The sequence below is a fragment of the Meles meles genome, chromosome 17, assembly GCF_922984935.1.
Source record: "Meles meles chromosome 17, mMelMel3.1 paternal haplotype, whole genome shotgun sequence".
Classification (NCBI taxonomy): Eukaryota; Metazoa; Chordata; class Mammalia; order Carnivora; family Mustelidae; genus Meles; species Meles meles.
This window is the reverse complement of record NC_060082.1, coordinates 41362322-41390060: the sequence shown is the minus strand read 5'-3', so window position 1 is coordinate 41390060 and position 27739 is coordinate 41362322. Positions and strand designations below refer to the sequence as shown.

The 27739-nt window shown below is 36.5% G+C and overlaps 1 protein-coding gene across 4 annotated transcripts in view; it reads right to left on the bottom strand.

Moving 5' to 3' along the window:
- Positions 1-27739, bottom strand: part of RABGAP1L (RAB GTPase activating protein 1 like) — a 762787-nt gene that overhangs the window by 578382 nt on the left and 156666 nt on the right. For all 4 annotated transcript variants that reach the window (XM_045983134.1, XM_045983136.1, XM_045983137.1 and 1 more), the window contains exon 11: positions 23267-23408. In XM_045983134.1, coding sequence (XP_045839090.1) covers positions 23267-23408 — 142 coding nt within the window. The remainder of the gene's footprint in view (positions 1-23266; positions 23409-27739) is intronic.

Here is a 27739-nt window from a genome sequence, read left to right as displayed (position 1 = left end):
ACCCAGCCTCTATATTCTCTCTAATTTCGTATTGTATCATTTCCCACCCTTATAAATGAATATATTTTACCACACACATAATGCTGTTTTCCCATCACCCAATGTTTCCCTCTGCCTGGAAGGTCTTCCTTACCAGGCATCCAAAAATTTCTAGCTAAATAATGTGCTTTAATCAAGACAGAACTCCTAGGGCACAATTTCCAGGAAGTCTCCTTGAATTTTCAGGCCAAACTTTCTTTCAGGCAGCTCACATTATATCCCATTCATATCTTATTGCTGCATTTACTATATATCGCTATCTATTTGTGGGTCTTTTTCTTCAACTGGGCTAAAAGCTGCTCAAGGGTAAGAGTCATGTCTTATTTTGTGTCTACAGCACTTAACAAAGTAGTGGGTGCCCACTAGAAGTTTGCTCCAACTTTACAATTTCAACAAAACATGCCAAATAACAAACTTAATCTACAGATGGCCTTCTAATGATCTGAACTGATTTAGTAATCACACTTGAAAAAATCTAAAAGAATAAATCACAAATACTTTCTTTAAAACAGATAAGCTACATTTTTCAGTCTATAGTGCAGACTCTTCACATCTGAGACCATCCGTAAGTGCTAAATGTATGCACAGACCACCCTGTAAGACCTGTTTGTTCTGCATACTTCTTAGGTGAATGGGTAGCAAAACAAAATTGCACTGCAGAAGTCAAAGAGCCTTCATGTATGCCCACTTGGACTGACGGCCCTGAATCTCAGCACAGGCGTCTTCTATAATCAATGGTTCTCAACTCTCTATCACTTTTATGTATCATGTGCATATGTAGCCCATTCTCACAAATGACATTTCTCAATGCACACAGTAAATTCTCAACTAAAGAACACACCTCTGGAATAACAAGGTTCTCCCATATATTAAAAATTACTGTTCTGCTTATATTATTTCAGTTGAAAACACCATGTAATATCTTATATATTAATCTTTTTATGCATATATTTAAAACTTATAATACATTTCTTACCTTTAAAAAATTGTGATAAAGGGATGCCTGAGTGGTTCAGTGGGTTGAGTGTCTGCCTTCAGCTCAGGTCATGATCTCAGGGTCCTGGGATCCATTCCTGCATTGGGCTCCCTGCTCAGCAGGAAGTCTGCTTCTCCCACTATCCCTCCTCTGCTCAAGATCTGTCTCCTGCCCTCTCGCTCTCTCTCTCAAATAAAAAAATAAAATCTTGGAAAATAAATTAAATATAAAATAAATAAATAAATAAATGTGATAAAGGCGAGCATACAAAATGTGATGCATGAAGGTAGCTACTCCATTAAGTCAAACTACAATCCATACTTCTGCTCCTCTGCCCTAAAATCTAGTGAAAGGAATGGGAATCTGCTGCATCACCTCTATGACTAAGATGTATTGTTCTACTTATGCAAAATATCCTCTTTTAAAGAAAAGTAGTGAAAAGAAAACTCAAATTTCTTCAATTAGAGAGTTTTAATCTTTAACTGGGTAACATGACCATTATAAATACTCAACAAAAATCTCACTTCAGGAATGATCATAGGTGCATAGCCTTCAAGAATGTTAATTTCAGGAGAATTTAGTGATTCGTTACTTACAACATCCAGTGCTCAGCACAATTGCCCTCCTTAATATTCATCCTCCATTTAATCCATTCTTTCCACATCCCCTCCAGCAACCCCGAGTTTGTTCTCTATAGTTAAGAGTCTGTTTTATGGTTTGCCTCCCTTTTCCCCCCATATGTTCATCTGTTTTGTTTAAGTTCCTCATATAACTGAAATCATATGGTATTTGTCTTTCTCTGACTGGCTTACTTCCCTTAGCATAATAGACTGTTTTCCACAACAGCTGCACCAGTTTGCATTCCCACCAACAGTGCAAGAGAGTTCCCTTTTCCCTACATCCTTAGTGACACTTATTTTTTGTTGTTGATTTTAGCCACTCTGTCAGGTGTGAAGTGATATCTCATTATAGTTTTGATTTGTATTTCCCTGATGATGAGTGATATGGAACATCTTCTCAAGTGTCTGTTAACCTTCTGTATGTCTTCTTTGAAAAACTTAACTGGATTGTTTTTTGGATATTGAAGTTGATAAGCTCTTTACAGATTCCAGACACTAACCCTTTATCAGGTATGTCATTTGCAATTATCTTCTCCCATCCTGTTGGTTGCCTTTTAGTTCTGTTGGTTGTTTCCTTAAGTCTGCAGAACTTTTATATTGATGTAGTCCCAACAGTACATTTTTGCTTTTGTTCCCCTTGCCTCTGGAGACATGTCTAGTAAGAAGTTGCAATGGCCCATGTCAAACAGGTTACTGTCTTTTTCTCCTCCAGGATTTTGATGGTTTCCGGTCTCAGATTTAGGTCTTTCATGCATTTTGAACTTATTTTGTGTATGGTGTAAGAAAGTGGTCTAGTTTCATTCTCACGAATATCACTTTCCAGTTTTTACAACACCATTTGTTGAAGAGACTTCTTTCCACTGGATGCTCTTTCCTGCTTTGTTGAAGATTAGCTGACTATATAGTTGTGGGTCCAATTCTGGGTTCTCTCTTCTGTTCCACTGATCTAGGTGTCTGTTTTTGTGCCAGTACCATACTGTACTGATGATTACCACTTTGTAATATAGCTTGAAGTCTGGCATTGTGATGCCACTAGTTTTGTTTTTCTTTTCCAGGATTGCTTTGGCTATTCAGGGTCTTTCATGGTTCCACACAAATTTTAGATTGTTCTAGATCTATGAAAATTCTGGTGTTATTTTATTAGGGATTGCATTAAATGTGTAGGTTGCCTTGAGCAGTATAGACATTTTAACAATTTAAGAATATTTGTTCTTCCAATTACATGATCATGGAATGCTTTCCCATTTCTTTGTGTCTTCTTCAATTACTTCCATAAGCGTTCTATGGTTTTCAGAGTACAGATGATTTATCTCTTCGGTTAGGTTTATTCCTAAGTATCCTACTGTTTTTGGTGCAATTACAAATGAGATCAATTCCTTGACTTCTCTTTCTGCTGCTTCATTATTGGTGTATAGAACTGCAACAGAATTCTGTATGTAGGTTTTGCATCCTAGGACTTCACTGAATGAATGCACCAGTTCTAGCAATTTTTTGCTGGAGTCTTTTGGGTTTTCTGTGTAAAGTATAATGTCATCCTCAAAGAGTGAAAGTTTATTTCATCCTCAGCAGTTTGGGTGGCTTTGATTTCTTTTTGTAGTCTGACTCCTGAGGCTAGGACTTTCAGTAGCAAGTTAAGTAACAATGGTGAGAGTGGACATCTCTGTCTCATTTCTGGCCATAGAAGGAAAGTTCTCAGTTTTTTTCCCACTGAGGATGATGTGAGCTGGAGGTCTTTAGGATATGGCTTCATGATGTTGAGGTATGTTCCCTCTATCCTTGCTTTGTTGAAGGTTTTTAACACAAATGAATGCTGCATTTTGTCAAATGCTTTTTCTGCAACTATTAAGAGGATCACATGGGGCGCCTGGGTGGCCCAGTGGGTTAAAGCTGCTGCCTTCGGCTCAGGTCATGATCTCAGGGTCCTGGGATCAAGCCGGCACCGGGCTCTCTGCTCAGCAGGGAGCCTGCTTCCTCCTCTCTTTCTGCCTGCCTCTCTGCCTACTTGTCATCTCTGTGTGTCAAATAAATAAATAAAATCCTTAAAAAAAATAAAAATTTTTTTAAAAAAGAGGATCACATGGTTAACCTCTTTTATTAATGTGGTATATCACCTTGATTGACTTGTGGATTTTGAACCATACTTGTAGCCCAGGAATAATCACTGATCATGGTGAATGATCCTTTTAATGCACTGTTGAATTCTCTTTGCTAACATTTTGTTTAGAATTTTTGCATCCATGTTCATCAGGGATATTGGCCTTGTTCTTTAGTGGGGTCTTTGTCTGGTTTGGGAATCAGGGTAATGCTAGCCTCATAGGATGAGTTTGGAAGTTTTTCTTCCTTTATTTTTATTTTTTTTTAATTTATTTATTTGACAGATAGAGATCACAAGTAGGGAGAGACGCAGGCATAGAGAGAGAGAGAGAGAGGAGGAAGCAGGCTCCCCGCCAAGCAGAGAGCCCGATGCGGGGCTCGATCCCAGGACGCTGGGATCATGACCTGAGCGAAAGGCAGAGGCTTAACCCACTGAGCCACCCAGGCGCCCCCCCCCCCCTTTTTTTTTTTTAAGATTTCATCTATTTATGTATGAGAGAGAGAGCATGAACCTCAGTGAAGTGGGGCGAAGGAGGGCAGAAGGATAAGCAGGATGAGCAGGGAGCGTGTTGTGGGGCTCAATCCCAGAACCCTGCGATCATGACCTGAGCCAAAGGCAGAGGTATAGTTGACTGAGCAACACAGTCTTTCTCTATTCTTTGGAACAGTTTGAGGAGAATAGATATTAACTCTCCTTTAAGCGTTTGTAATTCCCCTGGGAAGACATCTGGCCCTGGATTTTTGTTTGTTCAGAGATTTTTGATTACTGATTCAATTTCTTTGCTGTTTATCAATCTGTTTCAAATTGTCTATTGCCTCCTGTTTCAGTTTTGGTAGTTTATATGTTTCTAGGAATTTATCCATTTCTTCCAGATTGCCCAATTTGTTAGCATATAATTTTTCATATCATTCTAATTGGTTGTGTTTCTGTGGTGTTGGTTATTTTCTCTCATTTGTGATTTTATTTATTTGGGTTCTTTCTCTTCTTGATAAGTTTGGCTAGCGATTTATTAATTATATTAATTCTTCCAAAGAACTAGCTCCTGTTTTTCATTGATCTGTTGTTCTCTTGTTTTTTTTAGCATCTATATCATTTATTTCTACTCTAATCTTTATTATTTCCTTCCTTTGGCTGGCTGTAGGCTTTGTTTGTTGTTCTTTTTCTAGTTCCTTTAGGTGTAAGTCAGTTTGCATATTTGAGATTTTTCTTGCTTCTTGAAATAGACCTTCCCTGTATGGTTATATATATATATATATATAGTATAGTTATATACTTCCCTCTTATGACAATTTTTGCTGCATCCCAAAGGTTTTGGACCATTGTGTTTTCATTATCACTTGTTTCCATGTATTATTTTTTTAAATTTCTTCTTTCATTTCCCAAGTTGACCTATTCATTCTTTAGTAGGATGTTCTTTAACCTCCACATATTTGTGGTCTTTCTAAAGTTTTTCTTGTGGTTAACTTCAAGTTTCATAGCATTGTGGTCAGAAAATATGCATGGTATCATCTTAATCTTTTGGTACTTGTTGAGGCCTGATTTGTGACCCAGTATGTGATCTAGTTTGGAGAATGCCCCATGTGCACTCAAAAAGAATGTGTATTCTGGAGTTATAGGACGAAATGTTCTTAAGACAGCTGTTAAGTCCATCTGGTCCAGTGTGTCATTCAAAGCCATTGTTTCCTTGTTGATTTTCTGCTTGGATGAACTGTCCATTGATCCAAGTGGGGTATTTAAGTCCCCTACTATTATTGTATTATTAGCAATGAGTTCCTTTACATTTGTTATTGTTTTATATATTTGGGTGCTCCCAAATTGGAGGCATAAATATTGTAATTGTTAAATCTTCTTGTTGGATAGAACCCTATATTAGGACATAGTCCCCTTCTTCATCTCATTACAGTCTTTGGTTTAAAATCCAGTTTGTCTGAGATAAGTGTCGCTATTCCAGCTCTCTTATGACATCCATTAGCATGATAAATGGTTCTCCATCCCCTCACTTTCAATTTGCCCATGTCTTTAGGTCTAAAAAGAGTCTCACTTTTTTAGGCAGCATATAGATGGGTCTTAGTTTTTGTTTTTGTTTTTTTTTAACCATTGTAGCACCCTATGTCTTTTTATTGGAGCATTTAGTCTACTTACTTCAGAGTAATTATTGATAGATATGAGCTTAGTGCCATTTTATTACTTGTTTTGTCATTGTTTCTGGAGATTTTCTCTCTTTCTAGTCTTTGCTTTTTGTCTTTCTTTCCAAATCAGAGTCCCCTTTAATATTTCTTGCAGGGCATGAACTCCTTCAGTTTTTGTCTGAGAAATTTTTTATTTCTCTGTCTATTCTGAATGACAGCTCTGCTGGATAGAGTATTCTTGGCTGCATATTTTTCTCACTCAGCACCTGAAATATATCATGCCACTTGCTTCAGGCTTGCCAAGTTTCTGTGGAAAGATCTGCTGCTAATCTTATTTGTCTTCCTTTGTAAGTTAGGAACTTCTTTTGTCTTGCTGCTTTTAAGATTTTTTTCTTTTTCTCATTATTTTGCTAACTTAACTACAATATGTCTTGGTATTGGCTGCTTTTATTGATTTTAATAGAAGGTCTCTGTGCCTCCTAGATTTGGACATCTGTTTCCTTCCCCAGATTAGGGAAATTTTCAGCTATAATTTCCTCAAATAAACCTTCAGCCCCCTTTTCCCTCTTCTTCTTCTGGGACTGCTATGCTATGTATGTTATTATGCTTCATGGAGTTACTGAGTTCCCTAAGTCTGTATTCATGATCTAATATTTTTCTTTCCTTCTTCTTTTTAAGCTTCATTATTTTCCATAATTTCATTACCTATATCACTTATTCATTCCTATTCTTCTTCTATCCTATGGTCATTGCATCCAGTCAGTTTCAAATCTCAGCTATTGCATTTCTCATTTTAGCCTAACTAGTTTTTAGGTCTTTTATCTCTGTGGTTTGGGGCTCCCTGGTGTCTTCTATGCTCTTCCCAAGCCCAGCTAGTATCCTTATGATACAATGTTTCATTTCCCCAGTCGATGGCTTTGGGGAAGTGTTTTCCTTGTGGGATCCCCTGTGTGCTCCTCTATCTTCCTTTCTCTCTCTCTCTCTCTCTCTCTCTCTCCCCCCACGACCAGGGCTCTCTCCCCTCCACAGCACCTCTGATCTGTTTCTCCCCCAAATCACATCTTCACAACTCCTACCTTCCACCATGTGGCCTCTTCTCTCCCTCCAGTCATGCAGTTTGTTCTGTCAGTCCTCAGATCGATTTCTTGGGTATTCAGAATGCTCTGTGATTTATCTAGCTGTGTTCAAAAAACAAGGCAAGCCTAGGTTCCACCTACTACTCCACATCTTAGCTCCTCTATCTTGCATTTATTGTACACATATGTCTTTCTACCTCTAGACCGCAAACTCCTTGAAGATAGGTATTGGTTCTAAGCATTTAGTACAGTGCCTTGTACATAACAGGCTTTAAATGTAAGTGAATGTAGGATGATTGGAAGAAAGGAATCTGGAAAGGGAGGGTAAGTGGGACAAGCAAAACTGGGGAATGGTAGAAGTAAGTAAGAGAAAATCAGCACTAGAGAGTCATAAACGTTATGGGGAGAGAGGTGATTACAAAAGCCAGGTAATCCTGAAGAGACTGGTAAAATCTAAAATCTTTATTTCTCTGATGTAAAATTTATTTGTGGTTTTGGTACAAAGAGAAAGGACAAATTAAAGCTCTAATTATCTAACTCCCCAAATTTCTGGGTTTTTTAAAAACAAACTTTCCGTATATTTAAAATACCCCTCCAAAGGGCAGCTAGGTGGCTCAATCGGTTAAGCATCTAACTGCTGATTTCGGCTCAGATCATGACCTCAGGGTCGTGAGACTGAGCCCTGAGTCGGCTCCCTGCTGGGCGTGGACCCTGCTTAAGTTTCTCTCCCTCTCCCTCTCCCTTTGCCCCTCCGACCACACGTGCTCTCTCTTTCAAAAACTAAAAATAAAATACCTCACAAAATATTTTGACGTGGTCAAATGGGTACCACTTAGAATTTTTATTAACTTATTCACCTGTCTTTATTTATAGTATCATGAAAATAGTAACAGTACAATATTGTGTAGCCTTTCTGCTGATATACATTTTACAAATATTTACTCTAGCCCCAAAAATTAAAGCCAGTGTGATATTTCCAGCACTAAGTTTTCAGAAAGCTCAGCCTTCTTCCTGTAGTTATAAAAGATCTGAGTCATTCCGCTCCCAATGCCATACTCAAATCATTAGAACACCACATCCCCCTGGTGTGACAAGAGCCATAATCTCTCTGACAGAAGAATTAAGCCCTCTCCTTACTGATACTAACTGCTGCTAAAGGAATGGCATATGAATTACTTCTATAATCTTTCTGCAAATAGTTAATAAGCTCTCACAGTCTTGCTTCAGCTAAAGGAATTAATTGTTTACACAATACAATTATAAAGTATTAGAAGCTTAGATTCTGGTCCTGACACTGTCACTTTTTCCCAAGGTCTCAGTTTCCAGAACTACAAATGACATAGTTCAGTATAATTAAATTCAAATAACATTTATTGAGTACATTCTCTGAGCAAGTATATAATGCCTAACTTTTGCCAGTCTCCCAAATTTAAATATTTTAGTGATCTGAGGTATTAAAATTTTCCTGCTTGTTATAGATTGAATAAAGAGAACCCAATAGTTAGCATCTTTCTCCTCAAGTCTTTTCCTCAGACATCTCCCCAAGCCCTGCCCACAGACATGCACTTGGGGGTCACAGATACTATCAGCTTTCTGGTTTCAACCCAAACCCAGCACGAGGCTGAGAAACAACAGGAATTTGTCGTACTCTGCCCCCTCCTGTAATGGAGGCAGTGCCTGAGGAGGAAAAGGGAGATTTATGCAAGGCCTTAGCCTGAAAAATGTAGAAAAGATTTTAGCAAGAAAAATATTCACAAATTGTGTGACCTTGGCAAACTGCTTAACCTCTCTATCTTTAATATTTTTCTACTAAAAAATGGGTAAAATACTACCCTCTCGGGCCAGTGTGAGAATTAAATGTATAATTCACATAGTTTTTCACTAGAAAGTAGAATTAGTGACCCTTGTGAATCAGTGGCCCCATCTGTTCCCACAGAAACCAGTTTACCTGTCAAGCATTAAGGGGATTCTACTTCAGGAGAAGGCAGGCAGTAGATGACCCGGGGGTCTCTTCTAATTCAAAGATACACACAAAACATGCAGCTGGATCAACATCACCAGCGTGTATGAATGATCACACCCAGGCGGTCACTATAGTATTTTAGTCTGAATCCTAATCATTAGATTGGCAGGAAAAGTGGATTCAGTGGCCACACAAACCCTCCCAGACACAAGGACTCTGAAGGAGGCTGGGCATGACTACAGACCATCTACTACTCACTTACAGGAACAAAGACCAAAGACTAGAGACAGCTTACTTCACAATGCGGAGAACATCCAAAAAGTGCTGATAATAGTCTCGGGCATGTATAAATGTTCAACCAAAGTTAACTCCTATTATTGCTATTATCACATCATGGAAACAGTAAACATTAAGACTAATAATATCTCTTCTGTGTGAAGATTTGAAGGAAAGGGCGCTCAGATACACTACTTTAAGGAACATAAAGCTGCAGTCTTTCTAGAGAGTAATTTAGTACTACCTATCAAAAACCAGACTGTGCACACCACAGTAATATCTAGAAATCTGAATTTGCACTTCAGAATATATATATATATAAGGCAGACTATTCTTCACAATAGCCATAATAGCCCCCCCCCCAAAAAAAGCAAAGAAAAACAGAAATTGCTTTTAGAACCTTCAAAAGAGATCTGGGGAGCTCCTGGGGGGCTCAGTGGGTTAAAGCCTCTGCCTTCAGCTCAGGTCATGATTTCAGGGTCCTGGGATCAAGCCCCGCATCAGGCTCTCTGCTCGGTGGGAAGCCTGCTTCCTCTTCTCTCTTTCTCTGCCTCCCTCTCCACCTACTTGAGATCTCTGTCTGTCAAATAAATAAATAAAATCTTAAAAAAAAAAGAGAAAGAGATCTGGAAAAATAGATTATGCTATATCCATGCCACAGAATACTATGCAATTAGAAAGAGCAAGAAATAGTTTAACGTAGTGTTCTTAACAGATAGATTGTTTAATGAGAAAAGCAAGTTGCCAAACAGGATATGCAAAATATTCCTTTTGGAAAAAGAAAAAATATCTAAACCATTAAATGATTTCTCCTGGAAAATCAGAATTGGTGGGCACTCAGAGTCCATTTTATATTTATTTAACTTTTTTAACAATAAAAGAGAGAAAAGAAATTCCATGTATTTCTCTGTTTTCTAAGTAATACAAAGTTGCTCATCTTCCAAATAATAAATCAGTGGCTGGCTTTACCCAGATAATTTTTCAGTAGCTCTGTTAATTTATTTAAATGTCTTAAAATTTTGATTAAATGACTTTTAAAAACCAGTCAAAAACCATTTTAGTTGATTCATGTAGGCAATAAAATTTAAATGACAAACATCAACAACATTTGCTGGAAAGAAGTTTATCTCAAAGAAAATCCACTTGGGTTTTTCTTTTTTATTTTTTTTTAAGATTTTATTTATTTATTTGACAGAGAGAGAGAGATCACAAGTAGGCAGAGAGGCAGGCAGAGAGAGGAGGAAGCAGGCTCCCCGCCGAGCAGAGAGCCTGATGCGGGGTTTGATCCCAGGACCCTGAGATCATGACCTGAGCTGAAGGCAGAGGCTTTAACCCACTGAGCCACCCAGGCGCCTCCACTTGGGTTTTTCTTTACATTTACTTCATCATTTGTCAATAACAGTAATTATTTTAAGAACTTCAGACTGTTTCTAACCACTCTCTTCTCTTTATTCAGCTATCATTTAAAATATTATTATTATCATATTAAGCTGCAGCCATTGTGAATAAATATTCTTATCCTTCCCTAAGCATACTGGATCTAGACAAACTTTTCAAACACAGGCTTTACTAACCTACTTAGAAAATATAATTAGACATAAAAATGTTGTAGAAAGATAAATAAAATCAAGTAAAATTTCTATTAAAAACTATGTGGCATTTAGCTAGTAGCAGTGACCCTTCAAGTACAAAGTTCACTTATATATCATTTAAAGGTCAGCCCCACTATAAAAAAAAAATCTACAGGATTAAATTAAGCCTTCCAATCTCCAGAAAAGTACCAGTATGTAACTTTATTTAGAATATGATTGCTTTGCATGTAACTATGTGAGATCCTTGGACTTCTGAAACAAATTCATTAAAACAAAACAAAACCTAAAATCCTCAGGTGATAAGGTAATTACTTTGCTTAAAAAAGAAATGTCAAGAATGAAATCCTATATTAACTTAAAACTTCAGATACCAGAGAGTTTCCCTGAATTCCCAATTATTCTATGAATTTCATTAAGCACGAGAAAGCGGTCTCAAGGGCAAAGAAGGGCAAAATCCCATGTCAGTTAAACTTTACGGATTTCAGTATTTGTGCTGCTGAAGCGAGCACAAACTTTACGGATTTCAAATGAAAACATCTTTGTATGTTATAGGAACTTGGAGTAGTAAGAAACGTAAGCGCTCAAGTTTTCATGCAAACTGGTGTAGCACTAGCCTTGGTGCTACATCCAACAATTCTGCATAACCACATTTTCTTGAATTCATCCTCCCTCTTAACTTCTTATATCTTTTCCTATCCAAATCTTCATCCTATTCTATAATAGCTACAGAAAGTGTTCAGAGGAAAATTACAAAGGCAGCATTTTGACAATGTCTCTAAGATAAATTATATAATGTTAATCTTCATCGTCATCTTTCAAGAAGTTTGAGACATGAAGCGAGGTAAAGAGGCATCATATTAACTGACATTCAGGAGATTTGGGGGCTGGGAAATGTGAAGCTTTTATCACAGCAAAGTTAGCCACATGCATTTTGGAATAACATGAAAATAGCACTACATGAAGAACTAGGATAACTTTCTATAGGGGTGCTAGTTAATTCAAATTATTTTCTAACTTCTGAAAGGTCTCTTTTTCAAAAATTAGAAAAAAATATAGAAAGAGAGACATGATCACTTAATTCTTGATACTATATCATTACATTAAGAATGTTTCAGTTAAGGTAACTGGTATACCTACAAAGTACTAAATGAACCAAAACTGACCCCAGCATGAAAACAAAACAAAAAAAAAAACCCTCCAAATAAAACCCCAAGAAAAACCAAACCTATAGAAGTTTAATAACCAAACAGAAGCATTTAAAAATACACACTTAAGTTCTTTTCTAAAAGCATGCAATACAGAAATTCACAACTCATTTACTATATTCACAATCTTATCCCTACTATAAAGTTAAAACTTTAAGTTCATATATTTATATTAAAAAAATCTTTTGAGTAAAATTATCTTTAAGACTGATTTTTCTAACCAAAGATGCTGTACTATATTAATACCAAGTAACAATCTTCCCTGAAAAGAGCTTATATAACAATATTGACAATATTTTTAAGATATCAAAGTGTACTTTTTCTATGAGATTATCCACTTATGCTAGTTTGAAGTAAATACACACCTGGGGCTTGCCAAAACAACCAAGAGTTGTATTAAGGTATACCTTAAATACCAACAAATTGTTTAGGCACACTAAATAACCAAATGAGAAAGATGGGTGCTTTTTATCACACCTATATGATGAAACAGTAGCTTTACAAGTTTTTTTTTTTTCTTGCTACTTCTCATACTTCCTTTCAAATATATCTCCTACTAAGAACAACTGAGGTTGTTCATGAATTTTGAGTGCTCCACTTAAGGTCATCTCAAAATGAAAAAAAAAATTCATTTTTTACAAACTTCTCATTGGAAATACACTAAAACTTTACTGTAACACACTACTCATGGTAAAAAATTTTATAAGAATAGTTTACTTTGGAGTACTTATAATAGGAAGGGCATCTATTATGTAACAAATGCAACTAACAAAAAACTTTAACTCAAATGTGGCCCCAGTTATAAATACAAAAGAAAGCATAGTAATAACAGTATATTTTACAGAATTTTAGGAATTACATAAAACGTACACATTCACAAATATGTGTGACTGTCAGAGTTGGCCAACTTTTCTATAAGGTCCAAACAGTAAATATTTTCAGTTCTATCACATGTTCTTCTCTTCCCTCTTCTTTATTTTTTTGGGGGGGGGAAGGGGAGGTTGGGAGAAGATGTTGTTATTACAACACTTTAAAAATATAAAAACCACTCTTAGCTCAGAAGCCGTTAAAACAAAACCAGACTATGGCTAGTTTGGCCACAGTATGCCAAACCCAGGACCCTTGCCGAGAAACCATTCATTTCTATTTGTTTCAAAACATTAAAGATGATTTTTTTCAAATGCCCAATACATTTTTCAAAAAAAAATTCCATTTTATGAAAAGTAAGGATATACTTCCTATAAATATAAAAGACTAGTCTATATATTGTATGATTTAAATATAATAGAAATTAGTCCCATACACAGTAAATATGTTAGAATTAGATTTCAATCTGCCAAATTCAAGAAACTTATCACTTAAAAAAAATTACTAGATTCCAGTTAAGGACAAGACAATAAACTTCCCAGACACAAAAATACTCCTGCAGGAAATGACTACAATGTATTCTCTGTCAAACTGTAATATTAATTACTTTTTAAGATTTTATTTATTTATTTGACAGAGATACAGAGAGATCACAAGTAGGTAGAGAGGCAGGCAGAAAGAGAGGGGGAAGCAGGCTCCCCGCTGAGCACAGAGCCCCATGCAGGGCTCGATCCCAGGACCCTGGGATCATGACGCAAGCTGAAGGCAGAAAGGCTTAACCCACTGAGCCACCCAGGTGCCCCTATTAATTACTTTCTAAAATGGCATCAATTTTTTTTTTTGGTAGAAGACATGCAAGCTAGAAATTTGAGAATGTACATTATTCTCTATTGAATTCTAGATTTTCATTCTTTAGAGGTGCTATATTTTAAAACATAAAAAGTACCATATGACTGAGGTGGAATTTAGATTGAACAGACTGTAATCATGAATTAAACATCACAATTTTGTATTGTTTAGGTTTTTAAATAAAATACAAGTCACAGGGGAAGAAATCACTACTAAGTGCTTAAGTTCAGATGATATGGGACCAAATCATACTCAAGCACCCAGTGGTTAGACTGCAGTTGCTTTTTTGAAACACCACTGGTTAACTGCAGGGGAAAACATCAAGAACCCAAATGACAGTCTTAATTAATCTCACAACACTTAAAATCTAAGGCACACATTTAGCACTTGATTATATTTGGGTCAAATGCAATACACACTGTGATGTTTCATCATATTACTTAATTCCTGCAATGATTTAAAGTGCTCATTCCCACATTAAACATAAGGAAGTTTAGCTTTAAGGTAAGTCCTTCCAAGGAACTAATCGCAGTGCTAAAAGTATGTATGTACACACAAAAATTCTGAAATGAATGAAATTAATATACAAAAACGCTTTCTTGCAGGGCAAGCTAACCCAGCACTGAGCCTCTGAATATGGCAATTAAAGACAGCTATGACTCATCACCTTTTCCTAACAATTTTTTCCCTGAAATCAGTCATTTCCTATTTCCAGGATCAGCATCCTTGCTCAAGCTTTATCTCCTCAAATTAGAGATATAATCACAGGTTCTTCATTGTTCCTAACTGCACTTTATATAGCTTACTGCCCACTTAATCTTCCTAACTCAAATCTCTGCTCACGCATGCCCTCACTCAAAGTCCCTCAATGACTCTCCATGGCTTCATACAGCTGAAGTCCACACTGTTCAGTGTTTTCAGGGTGGCCCTCCAATGTCTGGTCCCCATCTGACTCTCCAACCTCACACTCCCTGTCTCATAGGCACACTTGCAGATTCTGCATGCCTCTATACTTCCTGTTTTCACAGATGTCAAAATGCTATGCTTCCTACTCTTCCAAATCCCACTAACTCATTCAAATTTTCCCTGACTTAATCCCTTGAAAGTGAGGTAAAACTACCATTTACTGGTGACCCACTGTGTTGAAATCTCTGATAGGCCCAGCAGAGGACAGATACAAGTATGAATAAAGACCCTAGCTTGTCAGAAGGAATTTACAGTCACGTAAGGAAGAGAAGACACATATAACTGTAATTTAACAGAATATCATAAATGTTATTAAAGATAGATAAGCAAAATTACAGTGGACTTCTATATTCAAGGAACAACAGATCACTTCTGACTGGGGATAAGTGACAAAGAAACGGCATTTAAACTGAGAGCCAGCTGAACCCTGGCTTCAACAGGCAGAAATGCTAAGGTTTTCACAAGTAATAGAAATGGCTTGAGAAAAGACACTGGAAATCTATACCAATAAATGCTCGTATTATTCATTTGGCAATTCATCATGTACCCTTTGGAAGAGCTGTTTAGATCATTTTTTTGTTTAGCCAACACTGCATATATTTATTTACTAGGGCCTAGTCCAATAGGACAAATGAGATATAAACTTATAAAATGAGCGAAGTAATAGTACCTATGTTGCATCGTTACAGTGAAAAGTGAAATAACGTGTATGTGAAAGTGGCTGTTACTGAACCGGTGCTTAAAAAACAACAGGTTTGCTTTATTTTTGGTACATACCCTCCCTGCGATAAGCAGTTCTAAGACTGCTCCAAAGATTCCTGACTCCTGGGGTACACACCCTGCAAAATCCCTACCCTTGAGTGTAGGTAGAATGTGTAAATATGATGGCTCTGATTAGATTGTGTCGTAAGGCAAAGGGGAAGGGATTCTGCAGATACAAGGTTCCCAACCAGTCTGACTTTTAATTAATCAAAGTGAGACTAGCAAGGTGGGCCTAACCTCATCAGGCAGATGCTTCAAAGAGGGCTTGGGCCTTCCCTTTACAGTAGACTCTCCTGTTGTTGGCTTTGAAGAAGCAAGCCACGAGGAGTCCTACAGCTGCAAGAAAATTAATTCAGCCAACAATCACTTGAGCTTTGAAGAGAACCGCAAGCCTCAGCCTCACATTTCAGTTTCCTAACTGAAACTCTGGACTGCAGCCTTTTGAGGCCCTGGGCAAAGCCATGCCCAGACTCTCGATCCATGGAAAATGTGAAATAATAAATGTGTGTTGTTTTAAGATGCTAAATGTTGTGGTAACTTGTTATGGAGCGACTAAAAACTAATACACTCTTTCCCTCCACTTTCTCTTAAATACCTTCCCTTACCAAATATATTTTTAATCACTTTGTTGAAACAGATCATTTAAAATGCAAGAATAAAACAATATTATAAAATCCTTTTCTCCCTCCCTCCCTCTCCTTCTCTTTCTCTCTCTCACACACACATTTTATAAATAAAGTATCTGACTTTTTATAATTTTATAAATTTATAATTTAATTATGATATAATTAATTTTACTAATTAATTTAAAATATAATTATTTATCATTGTAACTTATAATTTATAAAATAATTATAAAAATATAAAATTTATAAATTTTATTTTATAAATAAAGTATCTGACACAGTATCTAATATGTTAAGATTGTTTCATTGGAACATATTTTGCTTATCTACAAGATGGATATAGTAATAGTGCAGATCTGTGAGGGAAGATATGAGGATTAAATTAATTAATATAAGCAGGCTATTTAAATCCTTGCTACTGGAAGTGTGGTGTGGAATCTGGTAGGACATTTTTTTAGAAATGCAGATCAGGCCCCATCCCAGATGTAAGAAACACGACCTGACTTCAACAAGATCTCCAGGCAATGTATGTGCAGGTTTAAAGTTTGAGTAGCACTTCTGCAGCTGGTGCTTGCCACACATAAGTGCTATATGATCATTACATTTTCCTTAAAAACTTCTTTTCTACATCCCCTATTTTCTCATTTGAATATTAAAAAGTTTCATCTGCAAACCGGTTTCTGTAGTAAAAGCTCTTTGTCATCGCCTTTTCTCTAATCAGACTATGAATTAAGAAATTAGGCGAAAATAAGCCTCTGATTGCGTTTGAGACTATTTTGCTCTTAAGTTATAATGAGTTAGGAGCTGTGTTAGACAGCTAACAGTCACTTAAATCATGGGGAAATTTTTTTTAGATAGCATTTTAATCAATCCCAATATAAAAACTGTAGATTATACTGAACATAAAAAGTACAACCAGGAGAGAAGCTTATCTAGTATTACTGTGACTCTGGTCTTCTATAATTACTTGGGCATGTGTCTTAAAGGAAATCACATTGTATTTGTCATCTTTTGCCTTCACGTAATTTACTACCCATGTTACAGGTAACTCAATACAAGTTTCAGGGTTAACAAACAGAAAGCCAGTTTGAAATACAGATGAAGCAAAATGAGGGCACTTCAAGTTTCAAAAGCAGGAGCATTTCAGAATGTGCAGGAATGCCTAAAGGTGATAAGGTAATTTTCAAATAATCCCTATGATGCTGCATTGACGGACTTACCTTTCTGCTAAGATTCTTTTGCATTCAAATTAATACCCTTAAACCACTTCATTTTTTAAACAGCATTTGAAAAAATGCAAAGATATCTTAATTCATTTTACTTTAGATCTTCCGCAGGAAATTAAGAGCAATTTTAGTCCTTTTAAATCTGTATCCCTTTTTAGTTAAATTATAGGTTGAGGTAAGACAATTTAGAGTGACTTGAACTTCCACTTTTGCTTTGACAAGCAAATTGCTGAAAATAATTAAATAAAAGAATACTCCAACTCCCCCCAGCAGGAAAACATTCCTATGCCACCTCCAGCTCTAACTTTTGATGTCTGCGTTGACAGAAATGTCAATTACAGAACTAATAATAACATATATTGAAAATGTATGAAATGCCCGATCTATTAAAAAAAAAGAAGTATTACTTCTTACTCTGCGATTTTTCTTGCTTTTTAAATATAGGTGACAGCTAATAGAATTTCAAAATATGAGGTGATACCTGAAAAATCGTTACAAACAAAAGCAAGAAATTTTTAGAAAAACAGAAATCTGATGACTTGTTCTTCTTTAGACCATATACATAAGGAAGAGAAACTGAGAATTTTTTTGTTTTTCATATTTTCAAATGCAATCCCAAAATGTTGCATCTGTTTTTCTAATCTTTCTCAATATTCAATCATTTTGAGGCATTATAAAAGGAGAAACATTCATTTATTATATCTATTATATTGTATCTATATGTTTACTTTTAAAATTATTTGTTCATTCATTTATTATTATCCCTCCTATTTCCTGAGCAGGCAAGATCTCAATGAGAAGGTGGCAGCTGAAGAAAAATTAGAATGAGGGGAGGGAGGGAACCATGTGGCAACCTAAGAACAAGGGTCCCAGCCAGCGGCCACAGCGAGCGCTCCAGGCCTAGGCAAGCGTGTACCTGGTGTGTCTGAAGTATAGCAAAAGGACAAGTGTGGCATTTGTGAGGGAGGGAGTGTCAGGGAATAAGGTCAGAAAGGTAAAAATCAAGAGCAAGACTGCATTCAGCCTTGCTGATCTTGGTAAAAAGAACATTTGGCTGAGTGAAATGAGAAGCCAACAGAGGACTTTAAGGGGAGAAGAAAAGTAATCTTACAAATTTCTAAAGAACATGTATGGCCAGTGTGTGTGAACACAGGCTAGGGTGGTAGGGCCAAGGGTGAAAGGCGAGAAACCAGTTAGGGACAATGGCAATAATCCAGCACAAGCAATGATCCAGTCAGAGAGAGGTCAGATTCCAGATTCTGAGATTTGGAGTCTGGGAGCTACTTCCCTGATAAGGGAAGATTAAAGGCGTGATCCTGGGAGAACCAGTCTTCAGCTATTTACTCCACCTGGAACACAGCTGCTCTCCACTGAATAGAGAAGAAAAGCAAAACCATTTTGGAGATGGAACTCTGGAAACAGGAAGCAAAACCATTTTGGAGACAGAACTCTGGACACAGGACTCAGTCATATACATGCAAGGCCTCAGGTCCAGCATGGATATGTGACTAGTTAGGGCTCTCTCTGGTCTCTCCTGAGTGTGTGCATAGCCTCACCCCCAGACGCAGTCTTCTAGACCACCATGTACGATCTTATGAAGGCCCACATATTCCTTAAATCTTGTTCAAATTCTAGCCAAATTGTCTATAATATTAAAATACTACCTTTTAAGCAATTGAGAGTGGAGTTACAATTCATGGCTTAAAGAAGAATACCTTGATTTTGTAGGTCATGAAAATTCACTGGCTTTAGAGTGAGACTAACATGGGTTTGGATTCTGTATATTATTTTTTTCAAAGATTCATTTGTTTCTCAGGGGAAATATTTTATTTATTTGTTTGTTTGTTTGTTTGTTTGTTTCTTAAGCAGCGGAAGCAGAAGGCAGAGGGAGAGGCAGGCTCCCCACTGAGCCAGGATCCCAATGCAGGACCCAGTGCAGAGGCTTAACCAACTGATTCACCCAGGTGTCCCAGATTCTGTATATTATTATTAGCCCTCTGACCCCAAATGATTTACCTAAAACTTTTTAGTCTATTTCTCTATATGTTATATAAAGATGATAATACTTATTTCTCAGGACTAATGTGAGTAAAATATAAAACTAGATTTATTAAATATCTAATATATGCTGCATATCAGATACCTAATCCATGTTAGTTAACCTTCTTTTAAGTTAGTGGATAGAAGTAAGGAATTTTTATTTACTAAATTATATAATGTATTATATAATGTATAATATAATCTATTCCTATTGAGTAGCACCTGTCATTCTATTATTTTTGTTCTCTCCCAATTCTAGTTCCATGTATGTTTCATTTCTAAGACTGGCATTTTTGTAAAACATTACCTGAAATCTTGTGTTCAAATTACTTTCTGGTAGATACTTGAAACACCTGCTTTTTCTTCCTGTGCATATAGCTCAATTACATTCCCAAACCAGTGCTGTGGTTCTTGTTTACCAGAAAAGAATGTGTTTCTAGGTCTGGCCTAAAATTCTCCTGCATGTGATCTCTGATCTTTTCCTCTTTGTGTTGGCTGGGAAGGAGATGACCACAACAGTGTTCCTGGGAGTCTTGTATAGAATATAGTGGAGTCATGCAATGGAAGGGCTGACTCTGTAATCAAGAGAATACTATGTTCTTTCTAGATGTCCATCAACAGATGAATGGATAAAGAAGATGTGGTATATATACACAATGGAATACTATGCAGCCATCAAAAGAAATGAAATCTTGCCATTTGCGACGACGTGGATGGAACTAGAGCGTATCATGCTTAGTGAAATAAGTCAATCAGAGAAAGACAACTATCATATGATCTCCCTGATATGAGGACATGGAGAAGCAACATGGGGGGGTAGGGGGATAGGAGAAGAATAAATGAAACAAGATGGGATTGGGAGGGAGACAAACCATAAATGACTCTTAATCTCACAAAACAAACTGGGGGTTGCTGGGGGGAGGTGGGATTGGGAGAGGGGGAGCGGGCTATGGACATTGGGGAGGGGAGGCGAACCATAAGAGACTATGGACTCTGAAAAACAACCTGAGGGTTTTGAAGGGTCAGGGGTGGGAGGTTGGGGGAACAGGTGGTGGGTAATGGGGAGGGCACGTTTTGCATGGAGCACTGGGTGTTGTGCAAAAAGAATGAATACTGTTACGCTGAAAAAATAAATTAAAAAAAAAAAAAAAAAAGAGAATACTATGAAAGTGATATTGCATGACTCCAAAGCTAGGATAAAAGGCATTGCAGATTCTACCTTGGTCTCCTGGATTGCTATCTGAAGGAAGTTAGCCATTATCTCACAGTGACACCCAAGCAGCCCCTGTGGGGAGGCCCATGCGAGAGAAAGCAAAGTTGTTTGCCAACCACCAGCATCATTTTGGTAATTATGTGAATGGGACCCTTTCAGCCCCACCTAGGGAAATCTTTAGATGATTATATCCCCAGACAACACGTGACACTTCATAAGAAACTCTTAGCCAGAACTACCCACAAAAACCATTCCCTAATTCCTGACCTTCAGAAACCGTAAGATACAGTAACAGGTTTGGAGTTTTAAACCCAAAAATAAACAAAACAAAACAAAAAAACAAAAACAACAACAACAACAAAAAAAACCTCTAAGCTCTACCTCCAACTAAACATAAAAATTTAAGTGGATCAAAGACAAATCATTAAGGAAAAAACCTGACAAATTAGACTTCATAAAACTTAAATTTCTACTCTCCAAAAGACATTGTTCAAAAAATGAAAAGGCAAACTATAGAGTGGGACAAAATATTTGCAAAATCTATCAATAAAGCACTTTTACATATCCGTATATACATAGAGAAATGAAATATGAAAATTCAATCAGAAAACAACCCCATTTAAAAATGGGCAACAGATCTGAATGGACTGTTGACCAAAAAGATAGACAAATACAAATACTATATGAAAAGTTGAACAACATGGTAAGTCATTAGGGAAATTCAAATTAATGTCACAAGATACCACTATACACCCACTAGAATAGCTACTATCAATTTAAAAATTGACAGTTGCCAAATGTGGTAAATGATATGGAGCAAGTAACTCATATGTTGCTGATAAAGATGGGAAATGGTACAATTACTTTGAAAAAATTACTTTGAAAAATTATTTAAAAGTTATTCATAAAAAATAAATTTTTAGGGTCGCCTGGGTGGCTCAGTGGGTTAAAGCCTCTGCCTTCGGCTCAGGTCATGATCTCAGAGTCCTGGGATCGAGTCCCGCGTCAGGCTCTCTGCTCAGCGGGGAGCCTGCTTCCCCCTGCCCCCCCGCCTACTTGGGATCTCTGTCAAATAAATAAATAAAATCTTTAAAATAAATAAACAAATAAATACATTTTTAAATGAAGTTAAACTACCCTTACCATAAGACCTAGACAATCCACTCCTAGGTGATTTACCCAAGAAAAATGAGAGCAAATATTCACCCAAGACTTGTACTCAAATATCCATAGCAGCAAAGAGCCAACTGCTAGAAACACCTCAAAGGTCCATTAACTGGTGAGGAGATAAACTGTGGCATATCTTTACAATAAATTACTACTCAGCAACAAAAAGGAACCAACTATTGACACAACATAGATAAATCTCAAAAGATTTGCTATGTGAGAGATGCTATGTACCAAAGACTGTATACTATAGGATTCCTTTTATATGAATTATAGAAAGGCAAAAGATGGTGACAGAAAACAGATCACTGGTTGCCGGAGACTATAGGGGAGAAGAAACAGTGATTCTTGTGAAGGGGCATGAGGGAAATTTTGGGGGGAAAGGAATAATGGAAATATTTTATATTATGATGCTGGTGGTGGTTATACAGATGTATCCATTTGCCAAAATTTAATGAACTATACAATTAAAATGGGTACGTTCAGGGCACCTGGCTGGCTCAGTCAGTAGGGCATGAGACTCTTAATTCTGAGGATCCTAGTATGAGTCCCAAACTGGGTGCAGAGATTATTTAAAAATAAAATCTTTATGGGCCACCTGGGTGGCTCAGTGGGTTAGAGCCTCTGCCTTTGGCTCAGGTCATGAGCCAAAGGGGATCCAGCCCCACATCAGGCCCCACATGGGGCTCTCTGCTCAGCAGGAAGAGCCTGCTTCCCCTGCTCTCTCTCTGCCTGCCTCTCTGCCTCTGTCAAATAAATAAATAAAATCTTTAAAAATAAATAAAATCTTTATAAATAGGTAAGCAAGTAAATACATTCCATTGTATGTAAATTATACCTTCACAAAGTTTTTTTTAATTACACACTTAGAACAATGTCTAGCATGTAATAAGCACTCAACAAATACAAGCCAAAAAATAACCAATATCTGTATGGCAAACCAAATAAAGGAATGGTTTCATAGACAGAAAGACAGAATTCTAAGATCCTTTTTCCAAAGATGATATAAACTCAGAAATTTTTAATAAACCCGAACCTATAAGCAGATCATTTAAGGGCTTAAGTAAAGATCTGCCAGTTAGTTCTAGTTCCTATAAAAAGAATACTAAGCACAGAGCCAAATGAAGGCCAGTAAACATCTCTCAGTAGCATCCACGTAGTAAACAGAGCACACACCATGCTATTTCAAAAAACTGAGTGGTAAAATGATAAAGCAACAACAAAAAAAGTCAAAACTAAATAACATCAAACAAGTAGTGGGACATGACCTATCACTGAAATTCTAAAGACATGTGAGAAAAGTTGAAACTTCTCATTAAACACTTCAAAAAATATTTGAAATATAAACAGATGCATAAATGGCACTGGGAACTATGCAACTATGGAAGCAATGGACCGAAATCTCTTCTGCATCTAGCAGAATCTAGAGTAGCGGAGCCGGGGAGACTAGGAATAATCATCGTTCTCCTCCCACACCGCTCACACACACACAAGCACACATGCACACGCACACACATAGCATTGAGGGTTATAAGTACAGCAGCTATGTAAAGAAAGAGAACTGAGTGTCACTTCTTACCCTCTTCTGCTTCATCCTCCTGCGGTGATATTGGACCCCCTCCACTAGTGGGAGTGACTGGTTCCTCCTTCTCAGACTGTCGCTGTAGACTTACTACCTCATATATTGCATCTCCAGCATTGGTGTGCCCTTTTCCCTCAGACTGAGAAAGACATAAACATTGATCCAATATTAGAAATGTGAAGGAAATGCTAAAAGATAGTATTTCAAGGTTCATTAAAAAGAGCTGAAATTTTTTTTTTAATAAACATATAATGTATTTTTATCCCCAGGGGTACAGGTCTGTGAATCGCCAGGTTTACACACTTCACAGCACTCACGATAGCACTTACCCTCCCCAATGTCCATAGCCCCCTCCCCCTCTCCCAATCCCACCTCCCCCCAGCAACCCCCAGTTTGTTTTGTGAGATTAAGAGTCATTTATGGTTTGTCTCCCTCCCAATCCCATCTTGTTTCATAAGGGTTTGAAGGGTCAGGGGTGGGAGGTTGGGGGAACAGGTGGTGGGTAATGGGGAGGGCACGTTTTGCATGGAGCACTGGGTGTTGTGCAAAAAGAATGAATACTGTTACGCTGAAAAAATAAATAAAATGGAAGAAAAAAAAAAAGAGCTGAAATTAAGAGTAGCATGTCATGTTTGATCTCCTGTATGTCTTAAGAAAATTTTTAAAGTGTGTTGTTCTCTGCATGATATTCTAAATGCATTATTCTTCTTGTATTATTTTAACCAATGAAACCTACCAAACATTGTGGGAAAATTTTTCTTTTTATCAAAAAAACTTGAGGGGTGCCTGGGTGGCTCAGTGGATTAAAGCCTCTGCCTTCGGCTCAGGTCATGATCCCAGGGTCCTGGGATCGAGCCCCGCATTGGGCTCTCTGCTCTGCAGGGAGCCTGCTTCCTCCTCTCTCTCTGCCTGCCTCTCTGCCTAGTTGTGATTTCTCTCTGTCAAATAAATAAAATATTAAAAAAAAAAAACTTGAACCACCACATTTTCTACAGTAGATATGTAAGTAATGCTAGATTTCTAGGACTGACTACACCTTGCATTGAGATAAAAAAATTAGCAGCTACATCCATTAAGTAATCCATGGAAGTAGACAGTTCTTACTTTATAAATGGTTTACATTCTACAGCCCTTTCCTAAGGAGGAAAAATTAAGGCAACTGTCAATTAAACTAGCACAGACTACAAAGCCCTAGATAACCTGGCTCCTGCCTCTCTTTCTAGTCTCAATTCACACCCACAGCATGTTACTATATTCCAACCACTCTGGCCTTGTTTCAGTTCCAAGAACCTTTAAATTCTTTTCCAACTCAAGACCCTGGGAGAGCCTTTTCTCTCTGCCAATAGAGCCTTTCTAACTCCCATCACTTTTAGATCTTTATTGCTAATGTCACTCCTACAAACTATTTTTTTAATTAACATATAATGTATTATTTGTTTCAGGGGTACAGGTCTCTTACAAACTCTCCAAACTAAGTTCCTTGTGTTTTTGATACTTTTCATTCCCTGTCCTTCCCCTTCACGGCATTACCAAAATGTAATTACACATTTGTTATTATATTTATTTGTTTAATGACAGTCTTACCACAAGACAGAGGCATCATAACAGCAAGAACTTTGTTGATTTTTCAATCAGAAATAATATAGTATCTGACACATAGTAGGTACTCAACATATATCAGTAGAATGAATGGCTAGACTAATACTACAACATATGAACTTTGGAATCAAACTGACATGGATCTGAATTCAAATTTTACTACTAATAAGAAGTGAAGTCTTGGACAAATTACTTAATTTTGCTGAGGCACAGTATCTATATCAACTCTGGACATTTATCAAAGTATCTGAAACAAATTTTTAATAATAATAACACTTGTTATTATCATCATTATTTCAATGTTTATAGCACACTGGGCTCTAAAAAACACAAAACAAGAATAATACAGGCATATATGGAGATAAAATTATCTCTAATATCTACCTGTACTATATATAATCCACTTAAATTATAAAAATATAGCTACTAATTATTCACTGTTTTCAAGAATTAATTCTGAACCCCAAATCGAATCTCAGGTGCATCTTCAAATCAATTAGCAAATAATAAAAGTTTAAAATTGTCCATAAAAGAGAGAAGACAGTCATGAAAAGTTATCAGGTTAAACCAACCAAATTTTTTTTTTAATTTATTTATTTGACAGAGAGGGATCACAAGTAGGCAGAAAGGCAGGCAGAGAGAGTGAGAGGGAAGCAGGCTCACCGCTGAGCAGAGAGCCCGATGTGGGACTCGATCCCAGGACCCTGAGATCACGACCTGAGCCGAAGGCAGCGGCTCAAACCACTGAGGCACCCAGGCACCCCTAAACCAACCAAATTTTAATTGTATTTCTACTCTACTCAAGACACAGAGACCTCAATCCCTACAGCAACCACTAAAATTATCATAAGGCAATAGAGTAAAAATGAAATACTAAATGTTCAAATAATTCAAAAGTTGGCAGGAAATGAGAAACAAAGAAACAAAAGAAACAAAGAAAAAAAAATAAATAAAATGAAAAAAAAAAAAGAAACAAAGAAACAAAAACAGAAAACAATAAAATGACAGACCTAAATTCAAACACATAAATAATTACATTAAACATAAATGACCTAAACATACCAATTAGAAGACAAAAACTGTCAGATTATATTAAAAATAAGACACAACTACATTGTCTAAAAAAGAAAAACTTTAAATAATATAAGTAAGTTAAAGTAAAATGAGGGAAGAAGCTATACCATGAAAACACTAATCAAAAGAAAACTGAAGAGACTATATACTAATATAGTCTAATGAGACTTATATCAATGTAAGACAAAGTAGACTACCACACAAGGAAAAAACCACTAGGAACAAAGAAGGTCTAGTGGAACAAAGAAGTTCATTGAACAATGTTAAAAGAATCAATTCAATGAGAACACAAAAGTAAATATATATAAATTTACCTAACATAAAACAGTATAAAGACTTGATGGAAACGAAAGGAGAGGGACAAACCCACATTTATAATTGGAGATTTCACATTCCTCTCACAATAATCACAAAGTATACAAAAATACATTGAGGTTATAGAAGAACTGAACACCAATTACAGGATTTAGTATTTATAGATCACTACACAACACAAAGGCAGATTACACACCCTATTCAAATGCACATGGAACTTTCTCCAAGACAAACTATTTCCTGGGTTATAACACAATCTTTACGTTTTAAAAATTGAATTGTAAAAAATAAGTTTAGTGAGCATAATACAATTAAACTAGAATCAACAAGAGAAATACATCTGAAAAATCTCTAAATACTGAAAAATAAAGCAACACAATTCCAAATAATCCATGGATCAAAATGAAAGAGAAATGTTCAATTATAAAATACTCTGAACTCAGCAAAAATGAAAATAAAACAAATCATGGGGCGCCTGGGTGGCTCAGTGGATTAAGCCACTGCCTTCGGCTCAGGTCATGATCTCAGGGTCCTGGGATTGAGCCCCACGTCGGGCTCTCTGCTCCGCGGGGAGCCTGCTTCCTCCTCTCTCTCTGCCTGCCTCTCTGCCTGCTTGTGATCTCTGTTTGTCAAATAAATAAATAAAATCTTAAAAAAAAAAAAAGAAAATAAAACAAATCAAAATTAGTAATACATCTAAACAGTATAGATTTAGAGCTATAAGTGCTTATATTACAAAAGAAACACCCCCAAATCAGTAATCTAACTTTCTACTTAAAAAACAAGGAAAAGAAATGCAAAATAACACAAAGCAAGCGATAAACAGTATCCATAAACCTACAACTAATATCACACTTAATGGTAAAAAATTAAATGCTTTTCTCCTAAGACTGAGAACACAGTAAAGACATAGACACTTCCCACTCCCACTCAATATCATACAGAAGTCCTAGCTAGTGCAATAAAGCAAGAAAAAGAAAAAAAAAAAAAGGAAGAAGTAAAACAGTTCTTATTTACAAACAATGTAAATCCTTGTCAGGAGTCAATGAAATTTTTCTATAAAAAGCTAGATGGGAAATATCTAAGCTTTGCAAACCATATGGTCTCAATCATAACTACTCAACTTTGTTTTTGTGGATAAGTGTACAACACTGGTAAACATTTCATCTGCACTTAGTTTACTATGGAAGCAAAATTTTCTCCATTACTCTAAATCTTAGGTAGACCTAAACATTATATTCATCAATTGAGCTTCAAAATGAGACTTTTTTAATAAAAAACACTTTTTATTTCTAATATTCACTTATTTTTAGGTAATTAAAAATCAATCTGTGTGTAAAACAAAAATTGTCTGGTTCATGTTAGAATTAACTTTGAAAAAGCACTTTGAAACATGTAATTACATGAAAGATGCTCCATAAATGTGGCTGAGTAAACGTCACGAAGATTCTTCACACTTATACAAATAAACTCTAGTTGTTT